The sequence below is a fragment of the Ixodes scapularis genome, unplaced genomic scaffold (assembly GCF_016920785.2).
Source record: "Ixodes scapularis isolate PalLabHiFi unplaced genomic scaffold, ASM1692078v2 PGA_scaffold6__148_contigs__length_123643588, whole genome shotgun sequence".
Taxonomy (NCBI): domain Eukaryota; kingdom Metazoa; phylum Arthropoda; class Arachnida; order Ixodida; family Ixodidae; genus Ixodes; species Ixodes scapularis.
This window is the reverse complement of record NW_024609881.1, coordinates 24,986,875-25,008,804: the sequence shown is the minus strand read 5'-3', so window position 1 is coordinate 25,008,804 and position 21,930 is coordinate 24,986,875. Positions and strand designations below refer to the sequence as shown.

General features: G+C 43.1%; 1 protein-coding gene across 1 annotated transcript; it reads right to left on the bottom strand.

The window, feature by feature from the left end:
* Positions 1–2,193: 2,193 nt before the first annotated feature.
* LOC115309132 (zinc finger protein 239-like) lies at positions 2,194–3,509 on the bottom strand (the record flags this gene model as incomplete). Its single annotated transcript, XM_040217697.1, has 1 exon — positions 2,194–3,509. A coding segment is annotated over one exon (879 nt), but the record flags the coding sequence as incomplete, so codon positions are not given.
* Between the last annotated feature and the right edge of the window lie 18,421 nt (positions 3,510–21,930).

Sequence of the window (21,930 nt, the reverse complement as noted above, 5' to 3'; positions counted from 1 at the left end):
CCGCCATGATACAGGAGGGCAAACAGAAACCTCCTAAAGAGCTACTTTGCCAGTAGCATGTTTACTTCAACTAACTGCTGCAAAAAAAAAAAAGAAACATTGTTGATGCTTGTATTGTCAACCTTTATTTCTGAGGAACAGTGAAAAAGAAGTCCGATTACAAAATTATCGTTTACAAATTTTTGTAAAAAAAAAATTTTTTTTTTCCGAAAGAGAGTAAAAGTAAGAGTAAAAAAAAATATTTTTTTTACTCTTACACGAGGTAAGAGTAAAAAACAAGTATGCAATGAAGCTATGTTTACAAATGTATGAATGACATAATCCAAAAATAAACATAGAGAAGCAATTCAAAGACACTGTAACCCAAGCTGCTTTTGGTTAATTCAAACTAATTTCAAAATTTTGGTTCTCCTGCTTTTCTAATGTATTGATCAGCCTCTTAGTTCGAACGGCGTTTTCGTGCAATTCACTCTTGTTGTTCCGGCGGCCCCGTTGAGTGCGCTTCTCTTCGAGCACCGGTGAACTGCAGAGGAGCAACACCCGCGAAGCTTGCTTCCGCGGGGCACACGTAGGCTATGAAATGTGGCACTGCGCGGACGCTGTGACGTGGCGGCATGACATAGGTCCAAGTCACAGCGTGTACGCAAGTTGCCTTGAAAACTGCCGCGCGGTGCCCGTTTTCAACGCTCATGTGTCCCCTGCAAGATCTGGACATTTCGGTGTAGGGCGTTTCGGTGAGGTCTTTTCGGTGCACGAACTTTTCGGTGCACGGACTTTTCGGTGCGCGGACAATTTGGTGCAGAGGTTAGGCCCTTTTCTTTTCCTAGTGTATATAAACGACCTAGTAAAAGACAATACAAATATTAATGTTTGTCTGTTTGCTGATGATCTAATATTTTCCGAAATCAAAGACGTCGCAGACCAAGCTGATCTGAATTTGAGCCTGATCAAAATCGGCAATTGGTGCCAGACATGGCAAATGAGTTTAAACCTAAAAAAATCTGTCTATGAAAACAACACCCAGAAAGTCTCCTTTGGCCTTTTCATACAGCTTAGAAAATTTTCGTTAGCAACAGGTTTCATCGTTCAAATACCTTGGTGTCACTATTCCTTCTGACCTCAGATAAAATGCCTACTTGACTTGCTGTGTCAGAAACCAATATTATTTGGGATCCGCACATGTCATCAAACATAAACAAACTTGAAAGTATACAAAAAAAGCCCTGAGATTCATTTATAACAAGTATAAAAGGCTAGATTCCGTGAGTACACTTTATGGCATAGCAGACATCCAAGCCCTTCAAACGCGCAGAAAAAGTAAACGACTCAATTTCTTATACACTCCGATCAACAATGGCTTTAGAATACAAAAGTCACGCCATGTCTCTCTAAAATCCGCGAGAAGCACACAAAATTATCAAAGCTCATCACTTACAGAATAATGTCATAATGACTGCTTCAAATTTTAATTTTTCCTAACACCGTAAAAAAGTGGAACAAATTACCTTTTGACTATATAAAGGAAGCATCTTCACAATCATTTGAAATATCACTCTCTTCATGGCATAAATGAACTCATGATATAGTGATCTAAAAGTATTGAATTATCATGTTTACGTGTGACTGATCTTTCACTTCTTGACTGCTCCTACGTTTTTGTTTTTGTTTTTTTAGGCATTGCATGTATGTGTGTGGTAGGTGACAACTTTTGACCGACCACTCTTATGCTATTGTTCCCACGTTTTGTTGTGTTAGCATTGTGTGAACTCTGAATTGTGGTTTCTCGTTAGTACAGTTGTAAATAACTTTGTCGCACCGATATCCCTTATATTGCACCTTTCCACCGGTCCTATGATGCCTTCCGTAAGAAGGTAGTTGTATCTGAAAATAAATAAATAAATAAATATGCCATCATTAGGAGGACACAGAAGTCACCTAAAAATATTCCCACACCGCAGCTACACTCGACGTCAGCTCCGTGGCAAACTGTTTGTTCACTGTCCCGATCACTCCCAGCGACCTTCAGAAATGCTAATCCTTGAGGAGTTGACAATCACAAAGGGAGTGCCGAGGGCCCTGAAGGTAGGCCCCAACAGAAAACCAGGTGGTACTCCCTGCGACGTTACTTGGAAAGACGGTGTGAGAGTTTAGAATTACTCAAACCTTTGATTTCTTTCATCTACTTTTTGTTTCTAGAAGCTAGCGTACGCAAAATAAAATGTTTTTCTGCTTCTTAATTGTATAGGTGACAGGGAGCAATCCCTGCAGTTAATTGGTCCAGAAATCTTTACACAGCCCCTTTGAGTTTAAAAACCTCGTGTATTGACACATGCCTGTTGAGGCAAGACTATTTAGAAAACGTCCCGAGACACTGCTGGCATTTGCAAGTTTATTGTGCATGTGTGCTTTAGTGTGGCGAGCCTAAATACTACTCTAAGTAAAGGCTTCGAGGCCTTGCTCGCTCTTAAATATTCTGAAACACTATACAGCTGTACAAGAAAAAACAATTACACACATTATAAAGCATGGCAGGCTTAACTTACGGGTGAACCGTAATGCTTCACACATGTGCATTTGAGTGTGGTAGATCAGATTCCTATTAGCAAAAATACAGAGCATTATTTGTACTGTTAAAGTTTTTCACTGTGTGCTCGACTATGGCGCGTCAGATTGGAATGGTGAGAAAAGGCTTGAGGGCACAGTTTGCACTTGTAAGGTTTTTCACCAATGTGAGTTCGATTGTGGCGGATCAGATTGGAATTGTCAGTAAATGCTTGGGGGCACAACTTACACACATATGGTTTTTCACCCGTGTGCACTCGATTGTGGAGGATCAGACTGCCATTTTGAGCAAATGCTTGGGAACAGAGTGTGCACTTGTATGGTTTTTCGCCACAGTGAGTTCGATTATGGCGGATCAGATTGGAACTGTGAATAAAGGCTTGGGGGCACAGCTTGCACATATATGGTTTTTCACCTGTATGCACTCGATTGTGGAGGGTCAGACTGCCTTTTTGAGCAAAGGCTTGGGAACAGAGAGTGCACTTATAAGGTTTTTCACCACTGTGCGTTCGACTATGGAGCCTCAAATGGGTCTTCCGAGAAAAGGCTTTTGGGCAAAGATTGCACTTGAATGGCTTTTCACGTGTACGTATGTGCGTTTGATTGTGTTGGATCAGGCTGTCACGGTGAGCAAAAGCTTGGGGGCACAGCTTGCACTTAAAGAACATATCACCCCTGTTCATTTGAAAGCTGCTGTGCACTTTGGACCTAGAGCCAGGAGACACAGGAGGATTGTGGCACTTGACTTGTTCATCACCGTGGGCAACCAGATGGCTCACAATTCCACGATGATCTCTGGTGATGTGGGGGCAGGAACTGCATTGGAACCAGACGTTCTCAGTGGCTTTCAGAAGAGAGCCGGCCTCCCCCAAAAGTCCAGCTTCATCACCTAAAAGAAAAGACTGTATTACGAGATGCAAGGAAAGCCCAACCAAGATAGTCAATTGTTAGTAATAACTAGCCATTACTGCAGTTAACAGGGTGTCTACCAAATAGTTTTTTTCAAATTCCCTGACTTTTCCAGGTTTCCCTGACTATTTTAATTGAATTCCCTGACCCACAACTACCGACACCAAAACAATATATGATAGATAGACACTGTTCACAACGTAAAATATTTTCTTTAAGTTAGATAAAGCAAACTTCAGAAGATGTTTAGAATACAGCATTGACCCGGGTTTACTGTTTCAGGAAGTTTGGTCCCAGCACCTGATCAGTACATCAATTTGTTCTCCGAGTTACTTTGTTCAGTGATTCTTCAAAAGCAACCACCAGATATGGCACGTTAGAGAGGCTTGCTAGTAACTTGTCTTGAAAGTAGGAGGCGATACCACGACATATTGTATACCCCACTTTGTCTTTTCCAAGCTGAATTTTTCTGGCGGTCTCACACATGAGGAACATCAACGGAAACAGCGAGGCAGACGCTGCCACTGAACGGAAAGACCCATGAGTTGTTATAGTGTTCAAGCACCACATAATCCCCGGCCTTTGTAACTTCCTTCTTCAATAAAAAGCCACCACCCACGTCTTCACAGAGGGGCTAAGAGCTTCCGTGGCGGTGGTTAGACGCATTGCCGGAGCCCTACAAGCACTATTGTTACCACCGGACAAAAAACACCCGTTGCTGTTGTGGAAGGCAAGTCCGCATTTGTCGCAGTTTTGAAAAATACGACTGGGCTCTGGGAAACGCTTTGCAGATATTTCATAGCAGTGTGATGTTTCTTACCCTCAAGATGAGTAGCAATCGCCCTATTTTCCATGTTGCTCAGGGAGAACTTCTTGCAGCACATTGCGCAGTGAGCACTATTTGGATCATTTGGAATGGGCCGAATCCAACTCGCATTTGTGCATATGTCCGGGTTTGTCCAGTTGAGATTGAAGGAGCACTTTCTCGACAGCGACATAGTCACTTTCACATACCTCCACTTTAGGAAAATAACAAGATAGAAAGCGCAACCCACAGCCACAAACGCACGTGGCAGAGCTCGTAGAGTACAGGCGTCCAGGTTGCGTTTACGGGAAGGCGCGAAAGCACCGTATCTGACAAACAGATGGATCGCTAGGCGCGCGCCTCTCAGAGGGTAGATGAATGAACGACGGTTGTTCTTTTTCGAGTGAGTGGTGACTCGCGCCACCTAGTATCGGCTAGAGCAACTGTCTCTCCTCGTACTAAAGCAACACCACCTGACTAGAGTCAAGAACTAAACAAAATTGCCGCTGCTACTCTGTTTCACTAGTAACTGTAAGTAACTCTTTAGCCGCCATACTTTAGCGTTGCTACCCTAAAGTGTAGCTTATTTAGTGGCTTTAGAGTGTACTAAAACAACGACGAGTCGCCAGTTTCGCACATGCTCTCGTGTGAAGCATAGCGCGTGGAGGGGGTCGCGACGCCGCACTTGACTGCACTCGTGGCCATGCCTGCCCATACCTGCCGCTTCTAGCATAAGCGGGCGAGTATGGGATAAATTCCCTGACTCGGCAATCTTTTTTGAAATTTCCCTGACAATTCCCTGACTTTTCCAGGTGTCTTAAAAATCCCTGACAATTCCCGGTTTTCCCGGTCGGTAGACACCCTGATTAAGCTTCAACTGAGTGCTTCAAAATCTTGCTGGCCTTTTAGAGCGCAGCTCTTAGGTGCTCGTTTCAGGGTTGATTGGCGTCCCCGTCGGCGTAACTGCACGTTGCCCATGAGAAGATACTCAGCGAGGCCGGACTAAAGGGTCACCCACATGATAACTACATCCAATGGGTGAATGACGACAAGTACGACAAGTCGCTCCTGCAGTTCCTGCACGACGTTGGACTGCACTGCTTTCTTTGAAACCCCCATATTATGCCGTGTGGCATATTTTACGAATAAAAAGAACAACGTACATGGGACGTTACTCATAATGACGTCACAAGTGACATTACCCTCGTGACGTCACATGGGCATACCTTCCCCGCCTCTCGTCCTCCTCTTCAAGAGCTGCGCTCTAATTCGGCATTACAAAGAATTGTAAAAGTCTTTTTTTTTTTTTTGGTTCACAGAATTAAGCGTTTCGACTTTACTCAATTGTTACATTAGCATGGACAGCACTAAGCCTGTTTAAGTGTATATCGGAATTTATTCAGCTTAATGTGCCCACAAACAGCTCCAGGCCTCATAGTGTGCACATATTACAATTAATGAAAAAACACATACAAAAAAACAAACAAGCAGGACATACTTTTGGAAAGTTAGAAGTAAATAAACAAAACTAGTAGCTAGGTAGGTGCCAAAAACACAAGGACAATGAAGTAGACAGACAGGGGTGCATACTGTCTACCTCGTTGTCCTTGTGTCTTTTGGTGCCCTACTTGATCACAAACCAAAGAGCATAAATTGCCACTTTAATCGCATGTGGTATACGGGTATTCAATGCAGCTTGTCTGACGGGTATATGAAACAACCTCTGTCTTATTGGGGTTAAGCGCCAAATTATTTTTCAAGCACTAATTTAGAACTGCCTGAACATCGTCTTGCACCATCTGGCAGTCCATAGTTGCAATAGCTTCGTGATAAAGTTTTACATCATCTGCAAACGGCAGCACCTCGACTGCTGTACACTATCTGCCAGATCATTGAAAAAAATGTTGAATAAGAGCGGCCCAAGATTGGACCCCTGAGGCACTCCAATATTAAAAACGTACGAGGTAGAAAAACATCCTTCATAAAGCACTCCGTTTTGTCTTACACAATAACTTGACCACTGCAAAACGAGCTAGTCACGCGCAATGCTGACAATTGGGCAAGTAACAACCTATGATCTACAAGATCATAGGTTGCAATCGAAATAAATAGTGTCAACTTGTCCACGGGAAGTAACCTTAGGTAAGCGTGTTCCAAGAATGATAAACATTTATTTCCACTGAGCGCCCTTGACACAAACCGTGCTGGTTGAGACAGACGATTTAAAATTGAAGTAAATATACTTATACATATCCTTTTCAAATACCGTAGAAAAAGAGCTAAGTAGAGAAATTGGTCTATAGTTACTAATGCAGTTAGTGCGACCAGATTCATGAAGAAGTACAACTACTGCATTTTTCCATCCTTGAGGAAATACATTTGCCTCTAGAGATGTTAAAAATATGGAGCAACACTAAGGCAAAAATATCCCTAAATCCCTTTACGATAAAAGCAGGGATTCCGTCCTCACTAGATAACTTTTTCAGAGCGAGTTCATTCATTGCAAAAAGCACATCTTCGAGCGTTAGCTTTGGCACCGGTAAGCTGCGGGTAGATTCAACAGGAGCATTGGTTTTAACCGTGCACGGAGTAATCAAATTACCGATGGAAGGAATGTAGCAAAAAGATTGCAGACATAGGACAGCTCAGATATATATCCAGTCATCATTAATGCAATTGTATTTAACTAAATGTTCTCATATACATCACGTAGTTCCACACAGCATTTGTATAGTGTTTTAAATTGCAATCAACTGAATTTCGCCAATTCTCCTGATCATGCCAAACCAACTTTTTGGCCACTAAATGAATTAAACAGAACCTGCCATTTCTTTATGTTGGTGTTCTTGTACCTTCTATGGCACCTCTCTAAAAAACCGAAAAGGGTCTTTGCTTGTTCGACCTTTAGTTCTACATGGGATGAAGCTATTCATGGCTGAAGTTACGATGTCTGTTAGACTTGTGACTGCAGTATCAATATTGGAACAGAATGATATAACTAGGGTGTGTATTTTCCGGTTTTAACCGAAAAACACCGATAAACATCCGTCGGTGACGAAAATACAAAATCGGTTAAAACCGAAAAACACCGGTGGTTGGATATTTTCGCCCCGGTTAAAACCGAAAAACACCGGTCGTTGCACTTTTCCGACCTAGCGTAGAAGTTCGTCATACGTGTTATCTCGTGGATCCTGCATTCTTTCAGTGTCTATACATGGCTTGCACATGGCGTCAGTCCGCCCTCCTTTCTGGGGGTGAAAAGCGTCCAGTTAACGCAGTGAAAGCTAAGCTCTCACACGCCTTTCTCCCATTGTGTCGCCCATGGCCCCCTTTTGTGGAAAAATTAACGCAGCGGAGGTATACGCTCTCACGTGCCTTTTCCCCATTCTGTCTGGCCAAGTAATGTCGGTGCAAGCCATGTGTTCAGAGGTTGCTGTGGTTCCTGGAAGAGAATGCCAACGTCCGTGTCATACAGGACTACTGAACTTTCAGAACTGAGATGCGTTCCTTGTTATCTGTTTAGTTTCTATGGGCTTTTGAGAAAACGGAAAAAAGGGTTTTGTTGGCGGGGGAGTTTTTCGCTGTATATAAAAGAACCGTTCTGTAAAAAAAAATTGCAGACGTGTTTGAGAAGGCGCGTCTGTCCCGCGTCTGCGGGTTCTCTCAACGCGAGACTTGCTTCCTTTCGTCGTCACGCGGAATGGAAGGCCACCAGGATGGGAAGTAAGCGGAAAGCTCAGGATGACTACGCTACAGATTTCATGGATGAATCGTCGTTCTGGTTCCGCGTGCCAATTGTTAATCTGTGCATAAACGTGGAGCTACCAGAGGGATTTGTGCCTTATGAAAGTATCTATCGGCTGGTCCTCCGAGACGAGAGCTAGCTGAGTGACCTAGAATCAGAGTCTCTTTGTTACCGCAAGTATACTGTGACTAGCACCGTTGATCGAGTGTTATTTTGGAAACTTCATTTACCTGACTGGAGTCTACTGACCCAAGCCTGGCTGGACATTTTGGGATTTCATGTGTCCAGCGAAAATGTGGAGCGTGTGTTTTCAAAATTGCGGGTTGTGAACCGCAAGGAACGTGCTGCCATGATGAATGCAAACCTCTCGAAGTATGCTTGCATCCACTAAAATAACCAAGTGTGAGAAATATATGCTTTCTCGAGAAGTGTATGAAATATGTTAATAAAATTAGAACTCTCTGTCTGTGATCAATCGCATTTTTTTTCCACCGATAATCACCGATTTTAGCCTCGTCGTGAGACGTTCCACCGAAATACACCGGTGTTTCGAAAATAAATAAACACCGAAAAACATCCGCCGATTTTTCTCACAAATAAACACCGGAAAGTACACACCCTAGATATAACGTTCCAGTTCACATTGTGAAGGCGATTATAAAGACGAAGGTAATTGCCACGAGCATAGCTATACCCGAGATTGATTACTTGCTAATGTCTGAGCAGGAAGATTGATAGAAAGGGTGAATGGTGGATGCCATTTATTAGTAGAGACAAGAGGGAAGTCAGCAGCTTTGAGAGAGATGGCTGATATGCATGGTCATGCACAAGTCAAGCTTGTTTCCAGCCCCATTGATTGTAGTGTTAAGCTGATGAAGCTTACTGAAGTTCAGAAATCCTATTATTTTTTTGGCTCTAGCCCGAAGATATATTGTTTCCCCGAAATGCTATAGATGTTCTTCTGGGTAATGTAGTGTTTCCTTGTGCGTGTTCAGCTTTGTGGCCGAATGCATATTTTGAACAGCAGTGGCATAAAGGAAACATACCGGCAGACATCATGATTTGCAGACAGTGCACTCAAGCATATTACATTACCCGATGTTCGAGTTTGCAGGAAAAGAGAACAGTTACATGTTCCGTAATATCCTAACAAGATACCCCACAATGAGGCATGTCATTTCTGGCTCCGCTGCAAATGGATATGCTAATTACAAGTTTCTCAGGTGCCAGACAGCACCCAAGGGCAAAAAGATGTCACATTTTTTTACTTTCTATATAGACCTTTCAAAAATAATCTTACGCCGCCGCCATGTTGTTGATGTAGCTGGTGCGACTCTCACACCCCTACCAGCCAGAATTTTTCTGCCTCTCGTGGACTGTTGAAACACTGCTCAGCGCAATTCTCCACCTATGTTTTGCAGTTTTGCATTTAAGGTTTTCTGGCATTCCTTGAAAGTTTCCACCTCTCTTTTAATCATGCTGCATACCCTATTTGTGTTATCTTCTTTTGTGAGAAATAGGGCTGGTAAGTGCCTGCCATTTAAGAGCTTCTACTCAACATTCACGGGAAACAAAGGAAGAGTAGAACGTCGAACGTCCCTGGATGTGATTTTGCGAACAAATACCTCCGGGGCCTTTAGAAGTATTTAAATAAATACATAAATGAGTAAACAAACTATCTCTCTCCACCCTCAGAGATAGTTTATGTAGAGTCCTTCTCAGTCATCGCCAAAAATAGCTATTCGAATAGGGGTGGGGAACAGATCAGTCACGTCTGTTCCTTTGCCTTGGTGCTGGTGTTCTGCGAAAAGAAAACTCTCCCCAAAACGTGCCCCAAAATGAGGTCCTCTTGGATTCCGTCCAATCGTCAAGATGTGACTGTCGTCGGACACTGTAGTGTTGTGTTATTCAAAATCTTTCTAAAATAAATCCTTTCCAAATAACACTGCACCATTTGCAGCGTTATTTGGTTCAGTTCAGTTCAATACAGTCAAACCCATTTATAACAAACAGCAAGAAACACTACGATCAGTTTGATATAGCAAGTAGTTAGATATAACAAGAACTATTTACAACGAACTTACAAGATGAGTTTGTTGTAAGGCGAGAGCTTCTCTTTCTTTCTCATCTTTTCACTTCCGGCTGCCTTGTAACAACGCGATGAAAAGTTTTTTTTGTTTGTTTTTTTTGCATGCATGCAGAGTTAGTTTTTTTAGCTTATCTCTCCTTCTGAATCACTTCTCTTCGTGGGCAAATGCTTTGAGATGAAGCTTTTTCTCGTTGTTTTTTTTGTGCATGCATGCAGAGTATTTTTTAGCTTTCTACAGGGTGTCTAGCAAATTATTATTTTGAAATTCCCTAACTTTCCCAGGTTTTTCCTGATAATTTCAGGTGAAATTCCCTGCTATTTGTAGAGGCGGTTAAATATGTAAGACCATTACAACACAAGGCATTGAGCATTGAGCACTGTGCGCATCATTTTGCGCGGACTTCATCCAACTTGCAATATCCGAAATATTCGGATTCGTTCAGTCCGGATTGAACAAGCACTTTCTTGCTGCCGACATTGTCAGCGAAGAGGCCACTTTCGAAAACGCAATGCAAACACGATGCTCAACCACACCAGCACCTCCGAGAGCTTTCAAGCCCGCACGTCACGTGACATGACGTCACGTCCCTGAGGCGTGCACGAGAGCTGATTGGAGGCAAGTGCCGCGTCAGCGTTCGCATGGGACTATGATGGGAAACGAATCCCACGCGAACGCTGACACGGACTCTCATCCAATTAGCACCCGTTCAGGCCTCCAGACGTAACGTAATATCACGTGACGCGCAGGCTTGAAAGCTGTCTAGGAGGTGTTGACCACACATGTGAATAACTGAATGGCAGCATGGCGCGCGGCCACCAGATGCACACTTTCGGACACTTTCGGCTTAATGCTTGGATTGAAATGGGGTCTTTGGCTTTCCCATTTGTTATTAAATCTGGCAGCTCTTCCTGTATTAAGCCTATAGTGTCGTGCCCTCAATCCAATCCAAGGCTTGGACTGCATTTGTTGACTGTTCCCTTTGCATCAGGTAGCACAATATACATCGGGCAAGCAGAGCCCGCGCTCCGTTCTAAGCAGAATTTATTGCCTATTTTTTTGCCCCCAAGTCCTCGAGTCTTTGCTCAAGGCAGTCGAGGGCGTTTACAGCTCACTTTCCCTGACTGGGCTCGTTTTTTGACAATATCCCTGACCATTCCCTGATTTTTACCAGTAATTATAATTTCCTTGACAATTCCCGGTTTTCCCGGTTGCTAGACACCCCGTTTCTCCCCTTCTGAATCGCTTCTCTTTACTCAATTTCGTTCGCAATTTGAGCTTTTGGAATTTTCTTTCTTTCCTACTTCTTTTTTGGGGGAAGGGAAAGGCTAGAAGATGATTGTTTGCGCGTTTTTGGAAGCCGTCCCGGGGGAAAGAAGTTTGATATAGCCAATATGTTGTTCGTTATAAAACATACTTTTTACACACATTTTTATTTAAATTTTTCGTGAGTTCGATATCGACAATAATTCGCTGTATGTGGGTTCGTCCTAAACGGGTTTCACTGCAGTTCAGTTTTCAGCACACACTGTCTACTGCCCCTCACAATCCAACAGGCTACAAAAAAGTGTGATTTACACTGCCATCGCAGAAGGTAGCTTCCAGATATCATTCACACCATCCAGTCTCCATAAGTGTACACTAGGGTGCCTCAATATCCTTCTGTTTAGAGTGATGCCACCCTTTGTAGTACCCGATGCCGACAGCACGCGCTCACGGGGAAAATACAAAGAAATCGACGAAAACAAAATGTCGCCTTAGCACAGTCAGCGCCACACACGCGTGCAGGGCAAGCCCTTTCACGCGCTTCTGAACAAAAACTAAAAATAAAAGTGGGGAACAAAATGGCGAGATGTCTCCACCCTAATTCAAAGCGCACATGAAGGCACCCTAGTGTACACATTTTTCTACACTAACATATCACAGTGTTACCACTGCCTTTGACACATTGGTACAGCAGAAGGGTAACACCTTTTTGCCACCCTTATTTCAATATAGTTTTCCCATTTGCGTGCGTCATTCGAAACCAACAAAGGCAACATCAGGCAGACAAAGATTACTTCGATAGCATATCGGCAAAAAGCTGTCGGATCCAAAGAACTGCAGCTTGTCTATTATGGTATCGATGCTCCAAGACAAAAGCAAAATGGGAACAACTCGACTCCCAGCGACAGGCACTGTAGCAGCAGACTTATGAACAACAGTCTGAAAAATCGAGCGACGAGCACGAAGATTATTAATATGATGATGGCACCAGTTCTCGACACCGGTGTCGGACTGCTTGCAGTGAGATTGCAGTCAAGCAATTAAGTTATTTAGTCAAGCAGTGGTGTTAATGTGGGTTCATACTTCAGCACCTTTGTGCTTTCTCCGTAATAAACGTCCCTACTATGAAAACAATTTCTGAGAAAGCATTCACTTTCCTATGTCGGATACAACAGACGAACGAGATGTAAGGCTTCAGCAGTTCGTCCTTAATTGGGAACGAATGGACTGGTGCAACACACCAAATTATAGCATGGAGCCTCGCACTAAACGCGTGCAATGTTTGGAAACATTCAATTAACCCAACAAAGCGAACAACTTGTTCAAAGGAGACGGCCTAGACTTTTGTCAACACGATAGCGGCTCGACAAAACTTGCCGGCACGGCCCAACGTCGGCATTCTCCTCTAATCTCTCACGCTCGTTCACATGCCCGACTCGCATATATGTACTAGTATGCCACACTCCTGTGGCACAGCACTGCTCTCGTGAGGCCAACAACATCAGGATGCTCCGACCCTCCAACGAAGCTTCAGAGGCATTCGCCGGGTAAAATTAGTTAATCGTTTTGATCCTCTTAAAATATCTATTCTCGCACTTTTCCGACAAAAATTTGTGTCTTTGATGTATTGTCCTCAACAGTCCCTATTTAAGCATAAAACTAAGCACTAATATTTTATTTCTCTACTTGTTTAGATCCCACACAAGTACAAAACAGAATGTAGTCAAGCCCACTTACAACTGGCCGACTCAAAACAAACTTCTTGTTTTAACAAACAGATTCTCATCGCCCAACATGTTTTGCAAGAACGCTATGGAGGACAGTCTACTTAAATGGCCACTTCCGCTTGCATTGTTTGTTACAACGAACAAGTTGAATAGAGCAGCCAGCCGCCACACCAAAATCAACACTGTTGATGGCTACTGGAGGTGGCGAAATGCAAAGCACGCTTCCAGCATTTTGGGGGAAAGACTGTTCGAAACAAGGGTGAGTAGGTTCTCAGGACTGCTGGCATCTTCTGGAAAGTTCTCTAAAGGTCACCAGTGAGCACTGGTGCTCGCTGAGGCTTGCCTCCACTTTGTTATGTTTTTTTTTTAGAAAGTTCCTAGATTCAATGCCTCATTTGTCTGGTGTGGTCTCTGGTGCGCTCTTGTGTCTCGTCCTGACAATCACTGCTCACTCTCTTCAGGCACACTAGGGTCATCATGTTGGAGATGTCCTCTACTTTGAAGAAATGGAAAGCCATTGGAACCAAACAAGGTCTGCAATTGCAACGTCCCACAACGAAGGCAATGAGCACCTCTGAAGCATCTGGTTTATGCCAGGGGAGCGAGCGACATCCACGTTAATAAACCGACGCATCTGGTGTGCGTTATTATTGGTTGCGCACTGAGCTTCAATCACAAAGTTTGTGGAGTAAATGCCGCATACATTGATCTCAAGTCTCACATCCAAACAGCAGCATGTTTACTTATTTATTGGCATCTTAAAAGTAAGACCAAGCTAAATAAGCTTCCGTTATAACAAACGCTTTTGGCACACCACGAAGGCGTTCAAAGTAGACAACCTCCTGCATTCAGTGGAAGGAATAACTTTCTGGAACTAAATCATCACCTCTAAACGTAACCTCAGGTGTGCCGCAGGGCAGTGTTTTTGGCCCATTGCTGCTTTTAATTTATATAAATGACATTGTAGCACCATTCAGCCGCCAATAACACTATTTGCCTGACACTGCATAATTTATATAAATAAATTCAACACAAGGCTCTGCAGCCTTGTGTTGCAGCCCAGCAGGCTATCTACACATGCCAGCAGAAAGATGGCAGCACCTAGGGGCCATACTTGTAAATATGTATAAGAACCCAAAATTTTACTAGAATAAAGTTTATCTCTACTGCCATGAACCTCTCCTGAATTTCCTTTTTGCTGCTTGCCTCCCTCCCTTGGAAGCGCAACCCACATGACACAGCACAGCACACCTTCATCTGGCCTCTGGGCTTTACAGAGTTCCTGGGTGAGGTTCTCCGAATTGGCCCGAAACCCTAGCAGTCTATGGACAGCAGTACAAAAAGTACTGCTCTAAACTATGACCCCCTGTAGCCTAGACACTGCTACTGTCCCGTGTTTATAGAACAGATTGAAACGAAGAACTTACCGAAACTTGGGGACTGAACTGGTTCCATTCAAATTGCTATCTGCCACCAGGTTCGTAAGGGTGCCCGTAAGGCCAAGAGGCATGTACGAGTCCACTTGTGATGTCTGCGATTGAATGCAGAGCAATGACAAGAATTATGAGCAAAACAAGCACAGCCCCCAAGTGCATCAAGCTCACCAGACAGCCGTAAGGATAACACACACGAGACACACACAAAACTACCGTTTCAAAATTACAATGACAAATGAGGGAGGAAACAAAATACCCAAGCATCTAGTAATGGATTGTAGCATGCACCACCTGGTGCGTTGACTGTTTTCTCTGTCACATTACCAGTACAATAAAGATCCGATCAGTTGAGACAAACTCAACACCAACACAAATCCCTTAGCAGTTTTAGAACATTGTTGTAAAACAAGTCGCTGCATTAAAATGTCAAATTTTGAGACCATGTTTATACGTATGGAACAACAATGTTCTAAAACTGCTAAGGGATTTGTGTTGGTGTCGAGTTTGTCTCAACAGTTTGTCCTGCCTGTCATGTCGAACAGCAGGCGCTATCTTTGGTCCGAGGCCGATACTTTTTCTACAACATAGATGGCGACAGCATCAGTTTGTACTCGTATGCAATCGGTACAGTGGCTTAAAGGGGTAGTGTAGCCACCGCGCAGCCTCTGCCACGCACTGGGAGCGGCCAGCGCTTGGAAGATGGCGGCGTCACATGTGGGGGGCACTCTGCCCTTTAGCACCGCAACGTCACTGACTCCGCGCGAAGCCAAGTATTGCCAGGAGCACATTGTCGGGCGCTTTGGGACGCGATAACAGCGTTTCAGATTTTTTTTTTTTTAAATACCGTAAACAACTTAATTTTCGCAAGGACCTAATTTTTGTGAATCGCTTACATTTCACAACAAATAGGTCTCGCGTACAATACCGGTAAAATGTAAACACACTGAAATCTATATTAACATTCCACCGCGTCGCAAAAATTAGAACCCGCGAATTATTAAAAAATTTCAGCTTTTGCATAAATCGGGAAATATTGAGCCTGCGAAAAATAAGTTGTTTACAGTACCTCAATAAACTTTATAATTTAAGTCCAATGAACGGACAAGTATAAGGCTTGTATTGGAGGGAAATAAATATCCTAACAGCAACACAAAAAAAAAAAAAATTACAAACACGCATCCCAAGAAGGCTGCGAGTATTGGTTTTTCGTGCAGTGCAGTTGTTTGTTTATTTTTATTATTTTCGCTCGACAGCAGTTGCTACACTGTGTAGTTGGAAATGCCTGGATGATAGCTGCTCCTTTTGCTATGTCCAAGCATGTGCAATGAATATAGTATTATTTAATTTTCGCTGACTTTTGGAAACTAACTTTAATTCAGATGGCACATGTGACGCGACATATTTTATAATTTGATCCTCTACTAAAATGACAACATATCCACTTTATTTTTTTCATCACTTGATACACTGAGTGAGAAGTTAATTGAAGGTGGGTGAGATGTGAACTAATTGCACATTCCCAAAATGAGATATGTAATATTCCTTATCCCAGTCACTGCTGCTTTGCATCATTCTGCCTTTGGACTTGCGCACTCCATTTGCGAGTCACAATATTTGTGCAAGAACTAGCGAAAAAAAAAAAACAAAAAAAAAAACAGATTTTATACAAAAAATATAGCCGTGGAAGGTCTCTCTCCGACTCCATGCAGAACAGTTAAAATATGTGATACTAAATTTATTCCCCGTCACCATTTCCTAGCCTTGGTTTTTCATGCAAAAAGGATAACTTTGTTTACAGCTACTGTATGAGAGTTATTTCTGTTCTATTGCTTTCATCTTCATTAGTGATAGGTCAAATACCCAGCACTATAGCTAATGTATTACATTTATTTTCGTCTTGAGCCTCTCAGATAGCAGATTGCTAGAAGCAGTATTGGTACAACAATAAATAACCTAAAAATAGACGTCCAACAGTCAATCAACTATAAATTGTTTTATCTATGCCGATCTACTTCTACAAGACATGCCCGCAGTCTTAAACTGTAGTTCGTACACAGGTTATGCATCCTAACAAAATAATTAAAGCGTGGTAGAAACCTACATTGTGGGCAGGGATGGGCAAAATACATGCAAATATGTATCGAAATACAAATACAAAATACTTCGTCAAAAATGTATTAAATACAAATCTAATTACATTTCCAAAAAAGCATTTAAGTACAAGATACAAATACAACCAAATATATTTGGTCTCCTCCAAATACTTTTCCAAATACATTCCTCAAAATTTGCGTCAGCGACTTCAGGGCACCTGCAACGGGTTTCTGGGTATCTCATTTTAATTTTGTATCGCACACTCGGGAGCTAGTGTGCGGGGCTCTAGTAACGTAATAGAAATATAATCACAAAACAAATGTAATCAGCTTGGACGTAATAGGTGAAAAAAGTACAGAGCTTCAAGCAGCTTTTTTGTCGATTACATTCTGGTATAGACCAACAAAGAACCGAGACAACCAAGAAGCGCAGCACTAGCTAGAGAATTTTTTATCGTTGCAACTCGCACCAGTTACGAAAATCTGGACGACCCGCGCATTTAGAATGTTCCAGGCAAAAATATGGATGGAAATCAGGCTGGAAAGCATCACAAGTTGTCACAGGCACTTATTTAGCCAGTCTGCCTGTGAACGTCGATTCCGTCACTATTCTTGCCCTGGACTAGCACCGTAATCACAAAGTCACTAAAAGCTTGTGCTTGATTGAGACACACAGCATTCGGTGCAGAACGTAGTTTTCGTCCTGCTCTGGACAGTGACAATAAATTTGAGGGATGTATTTTCGCCCAGAAAATTGTATTTGAAATACCCACGTTTTAGTATTTAAATACACACGTCAAATACATTACCGAATTTGTAATTAAATACAAATGCAAAATACACAAAGTATTTGAAATACGTATTATAAATACTTGTATTTGAAAAACTGCCCATCCCCGATTGTAGGACTCCCCCTCCCGCTGAAGTATCCCTTTATCAATGTGCACTCGGCAAGTTCGTTCGAAACCGGTTATCCGCGCGGCACTCTGCGAGTCCGATGCATTTTGGGGAGAACTCGCGCGGTGCCAGTCTTGGGGATTGGAAGTTACCGTCGCAAATAATTTAAAAACAGCTGATTCTCGGCAAACTTCTCTCCTGGTAGAGTGAAATCTAGGCTTCCTATATTATTTTTTGACGTTTAAATTCCATGTCCGATTTTTGAACGATGGTTCTTTCGGAGCGAAATCGAGTCCCCTGTTTTCGCCCATAGCAACGCACCTAGCAACGGTTTGTTTAAGTGGCGGAGCACGCAGAGCGGTCCACAGAAGTTCTCTGAGCTGCCTTTTTCGGAGGAGTTTGACCCGTAGTCACTCGAAACATTTCAGTTTCGATATTTGCGTTAGCGATGTTACGACAGCCACGAAGGCGATCGCGCCAGAACCGCTTGACGATAGAAAGTTACAGGAATATCACAGGGATGCGGTGCTGTTACAAAACTCGTTACGAGCTATTCGAAGGTCGGCGAAGCGCTACGACGGGGTACCGAGGTGTCGACGCTCCCGTCAAACAGCCGGAGATGCGATCAAAATCACAATCACTTACTTGGAAAAAGAGGGGAGGGGAGGGGGGGGGGGGGGGTATGCTTATTATTCTGCGGGAAGAGTACATCGATCGGTTGCCTTATAAGCAACGGCATTAAATATGAGCAGCGCTCGTCCAGCACAACGACTTTCGTGTTGTACGCGGGGCTGGTGAGGCTCGTTCGCTCGACCAGCGAGACCGGATGATCCGAGTCATTTGCCAGGAGCAGAGCACGATTCCCAAGAGGCGCATGCAAGGCTCCTCGAATACTCGTTCCCTCTAGCTTATCCTGGCGTGTGCGCCTTTTTAGAACAAGATGTGCTGAGAGGAGTACCTGTTTTGTTGAGTGAGAAGTCGAGAGGCCTCTAAAAGTGATGCTGACTCCAGTTTCTGACAGCGGTTCTGATCACAGTGTAGTCAGTGTGGTTCCGACCAACGTTAGTTCCGATACGTTCCGATCACTGCTGTTCTCAGCTTGTTCCGATTTGCACTAAATGAATGATGGAGAAATGAATACGGCCGAAGCTAAAGACCCTGAATTGGGCGACGGCTCGCGCCATCTAGCCCGTTGGACGCGTGATGGAACCGCAATCGGGGTAACGTAACACCCACTAACCTCTACTGTACAATGGAGATCACACCATAGAGTTACTATAATGTACGCTAGAGGTTTAACTGGCGCTAGTGTCTATGCGACTTCCGTGACGCAAATTGAAGCAGACAGCAACAAGAGCACTATATAGCTCCTACGGAGCAGAGTAGCGCAATCCTTTAAACCCCGTGTTTTGCCGACAACATGGCCGACAGAGCGGCTCGGCGCGAGTCACGTGGTACTCAGGGTTCCAGGAGGCGGCCCGCTCTATGGGAGAATACATGGAGATCGACTCAACACGGCTGATTAAAAAATGAACGGCGAGTTCACACTTTTCAAAACTAGTCTGTCGTGAAGTTAGTAAAGCACTAAACATTTTATCAAAGTTTTAATAATATCGGATGCGTGTTCAAATTTTGAGAAGGCAATTTCCAAGGCAATGGCGTTTGAAGCAGACGATTTTTGCTCGCAGCGGAGATGGGCTTTTCGGGTTGGCCGGAGCGGGTCACGTGAATGGTGTGACGTCGCCGTGTCGTCTGCTGCATGATGCCGCTCAGGCAATTTTTTTTAAAAAGTTACGTCCTTGTATGGCACAAAACTTATCGCATATTATTCTAAAATGTTTCATTATTATGTCAAAAATGATTTCCATTCCGTACATCCCCACAAAACTGAAGAAACAACGATTTTCTCACGTTCTCCATGCATTTCTGACCACAGTTGGAACCTCCGGGCGTTCGCCGCTAGTCGCCGAGAGACGGCGTTCTAGATTGCGCTACTCTGCTCCGAAGGAGCTATATAGTGCTCTAACAGCAACCAGTCTACTTTTCCAGTCTTCCCGTGTATTCCTATGGGAAAGCGCGCGTGCATTTTGTCTCTTCGCCGGAAAATAACACGGAACACTTTGGTTATTTGGGTCATACCGAATAGTATGTACCTTGATTAACACTGTAAAAGTGTAATTGCTTTAGTGAGCGCATTTTTCTTCATCAGTGACCGATGTTTAACTTCGCTACATTTCAGTCACAAACGCGTGTGTTCCGCAGCAGGTGTGTAAAAACAAGCGACGATTCGAAGCAAAATTACAATCGAAAGGAATGTAGAGTGTGTTCAAGGCTCGCCAGCAATCCGGTGACGCTTATATATTGATAATATGCCAGTCCTGTCACTATATAAAAATGACCCCGTCGTGCATGAGCGGATAAAAACGTTCAAAACGTAGAGAATAAAGTCCGTGGGCTATAAAAGTTGTCTCTTCGTATTGTTTTCTCTGCCGTGCAGCTTTTATCGGGCACTTGTTCTCAAAGATTTCGAGCGTGCGAGTGATATTTTGAACGTAGAACAAGCAGCTTCGCTCAGAGCAGAAAGAATAAAACGGTACTTACTTATTTAAAACAGGAATAGATTACGTGGCCTTCAATTAATTTTGATTGTATATGCACGTGTAGTTACTGATCCGGTGTTACTGCGTAGTTCTTGCCGTCTTTCTTAATTTCCAGATGTTCTTCGTTCGTTTGGCACGTATATCCCCCACGCTGAAAAGCGCCGACGTCGTGTTCGCGCTAACAGTGTCCGACAGTGCACATAAATACACGTACGAAGCTGTTTTAGCACCGTTTTTAATGCGATGAATTTGAAAGAAAAACACCGTAACTGACCAATTATTTCGTCGGCCTGACTGAGAAATGTTCCAAGCTACCTAGTACGTACGAATTATTCGGGATATTTGCTCTTATGATCGAGCGCAGAGAGAAAATGCACTCACTTTTTCCCATAGAAATGCATTACCGGAAGTCAATTTTAGACTGGTTGCTGTCTGCTTCAATTTGCGTCAGCACACTAGCGCCACTTGAACCTCTAGCGTACATTATAATAACTCTATGGATCACACCACTGATCTCTAGTGCGTAACACGTAACGTTGAAGGCAACCGCGTGCTGCGAAAATACCTTCCGCCCCATTCTTGACACTGCTCTAAAGAAAAAAAAATTATTGACAGACGCTTTTTTTGTCCTAAAGTATTTTTGTGAAATAAGTATTTTTTATCTTAGTAAAATCCGTCATTGCATGTTTTTCGCTGCTATTTCAGGATGAACCATATTCAATCTTCATTGCTGCGCCATGGCCTCCGAGATACCAAGAGATACCAAAGCGAACGCGCGCTAGTACGCAGCAGACGACAAAGGAAGCGGACGAGCGGCTTGCATGCTTTCGCATTCACAACTCATAAGAAATGCTTAGGTGTACCTCAAACTTTTCTTTTTACAATCCTTTCAATCAAAGCCAATCAGAGTTCAGTCGTTCCGACGTCACCGCAACTCCTGCGCAAGCAGACAACTTGCTCTCCCCCGCAAGTTCATCTGCCGTTTCTTGCACGGGGTTTGTGACAATCTCGGAATGCCTAAATCTTATTGGCGATTAAAAAAAAAAAGTGGATAGACTATAAGGCTTTTAGCGGAGGTCTACCCACAGCTTTCAATTAAAGCCTATTAGAAATTGGCATCTTTCTGACGTCACCACAACTCCTGCGCAAGAAGCAGACGACTTGCTCTCCGCATTGGATTCCACTTTGTTTACTAAGATATGTTTATTTCGTGTTATCAGTATTTCAATTTGTCTTAATCCTTCCCATCATCTTTGCAAATTAAACTTTCAGTATTAACAAAACTAGTCAGGCTAACAAAACCAAGCACATATTTCTTCCACCATTCTCAGATATGGCAGCTATCACCAGCTCGCCTGAACACTCACTGTCTTTTCACATATTTGAATTCAGATTGTAAAGGCAGATAAGCTATGTAAATCTCATATGAATTGGATCACAAACTTTACAAAAAAAATCTCTAGAAGCAGTGTAGCCCATTAAGGGGGGACATGGGCCTAAATTTTAAATTTTTTGAAAAAATTCATTTTTCAATTTTAAGGTTTTCAGTATCATAAACTTATTATACACCCTTACACCAAATTTGATAACCATATGCCAAATAGTTACGCTGATATAAAATATTTTCAACACATTGTGAGGCAGTAACAAAGTAAAGGAGTTCAATGTTCGAATGCATTTTTCTCAGTTCCACTTTTTGCTGCAAAATTCATACGAAGGAATCTTTTGTTCGAAGGTAAAAGTATTTGGATACCGCAATCAAGATGTTTCTGAACTGAAATTTAGTGGGGAATTGGGCTATCT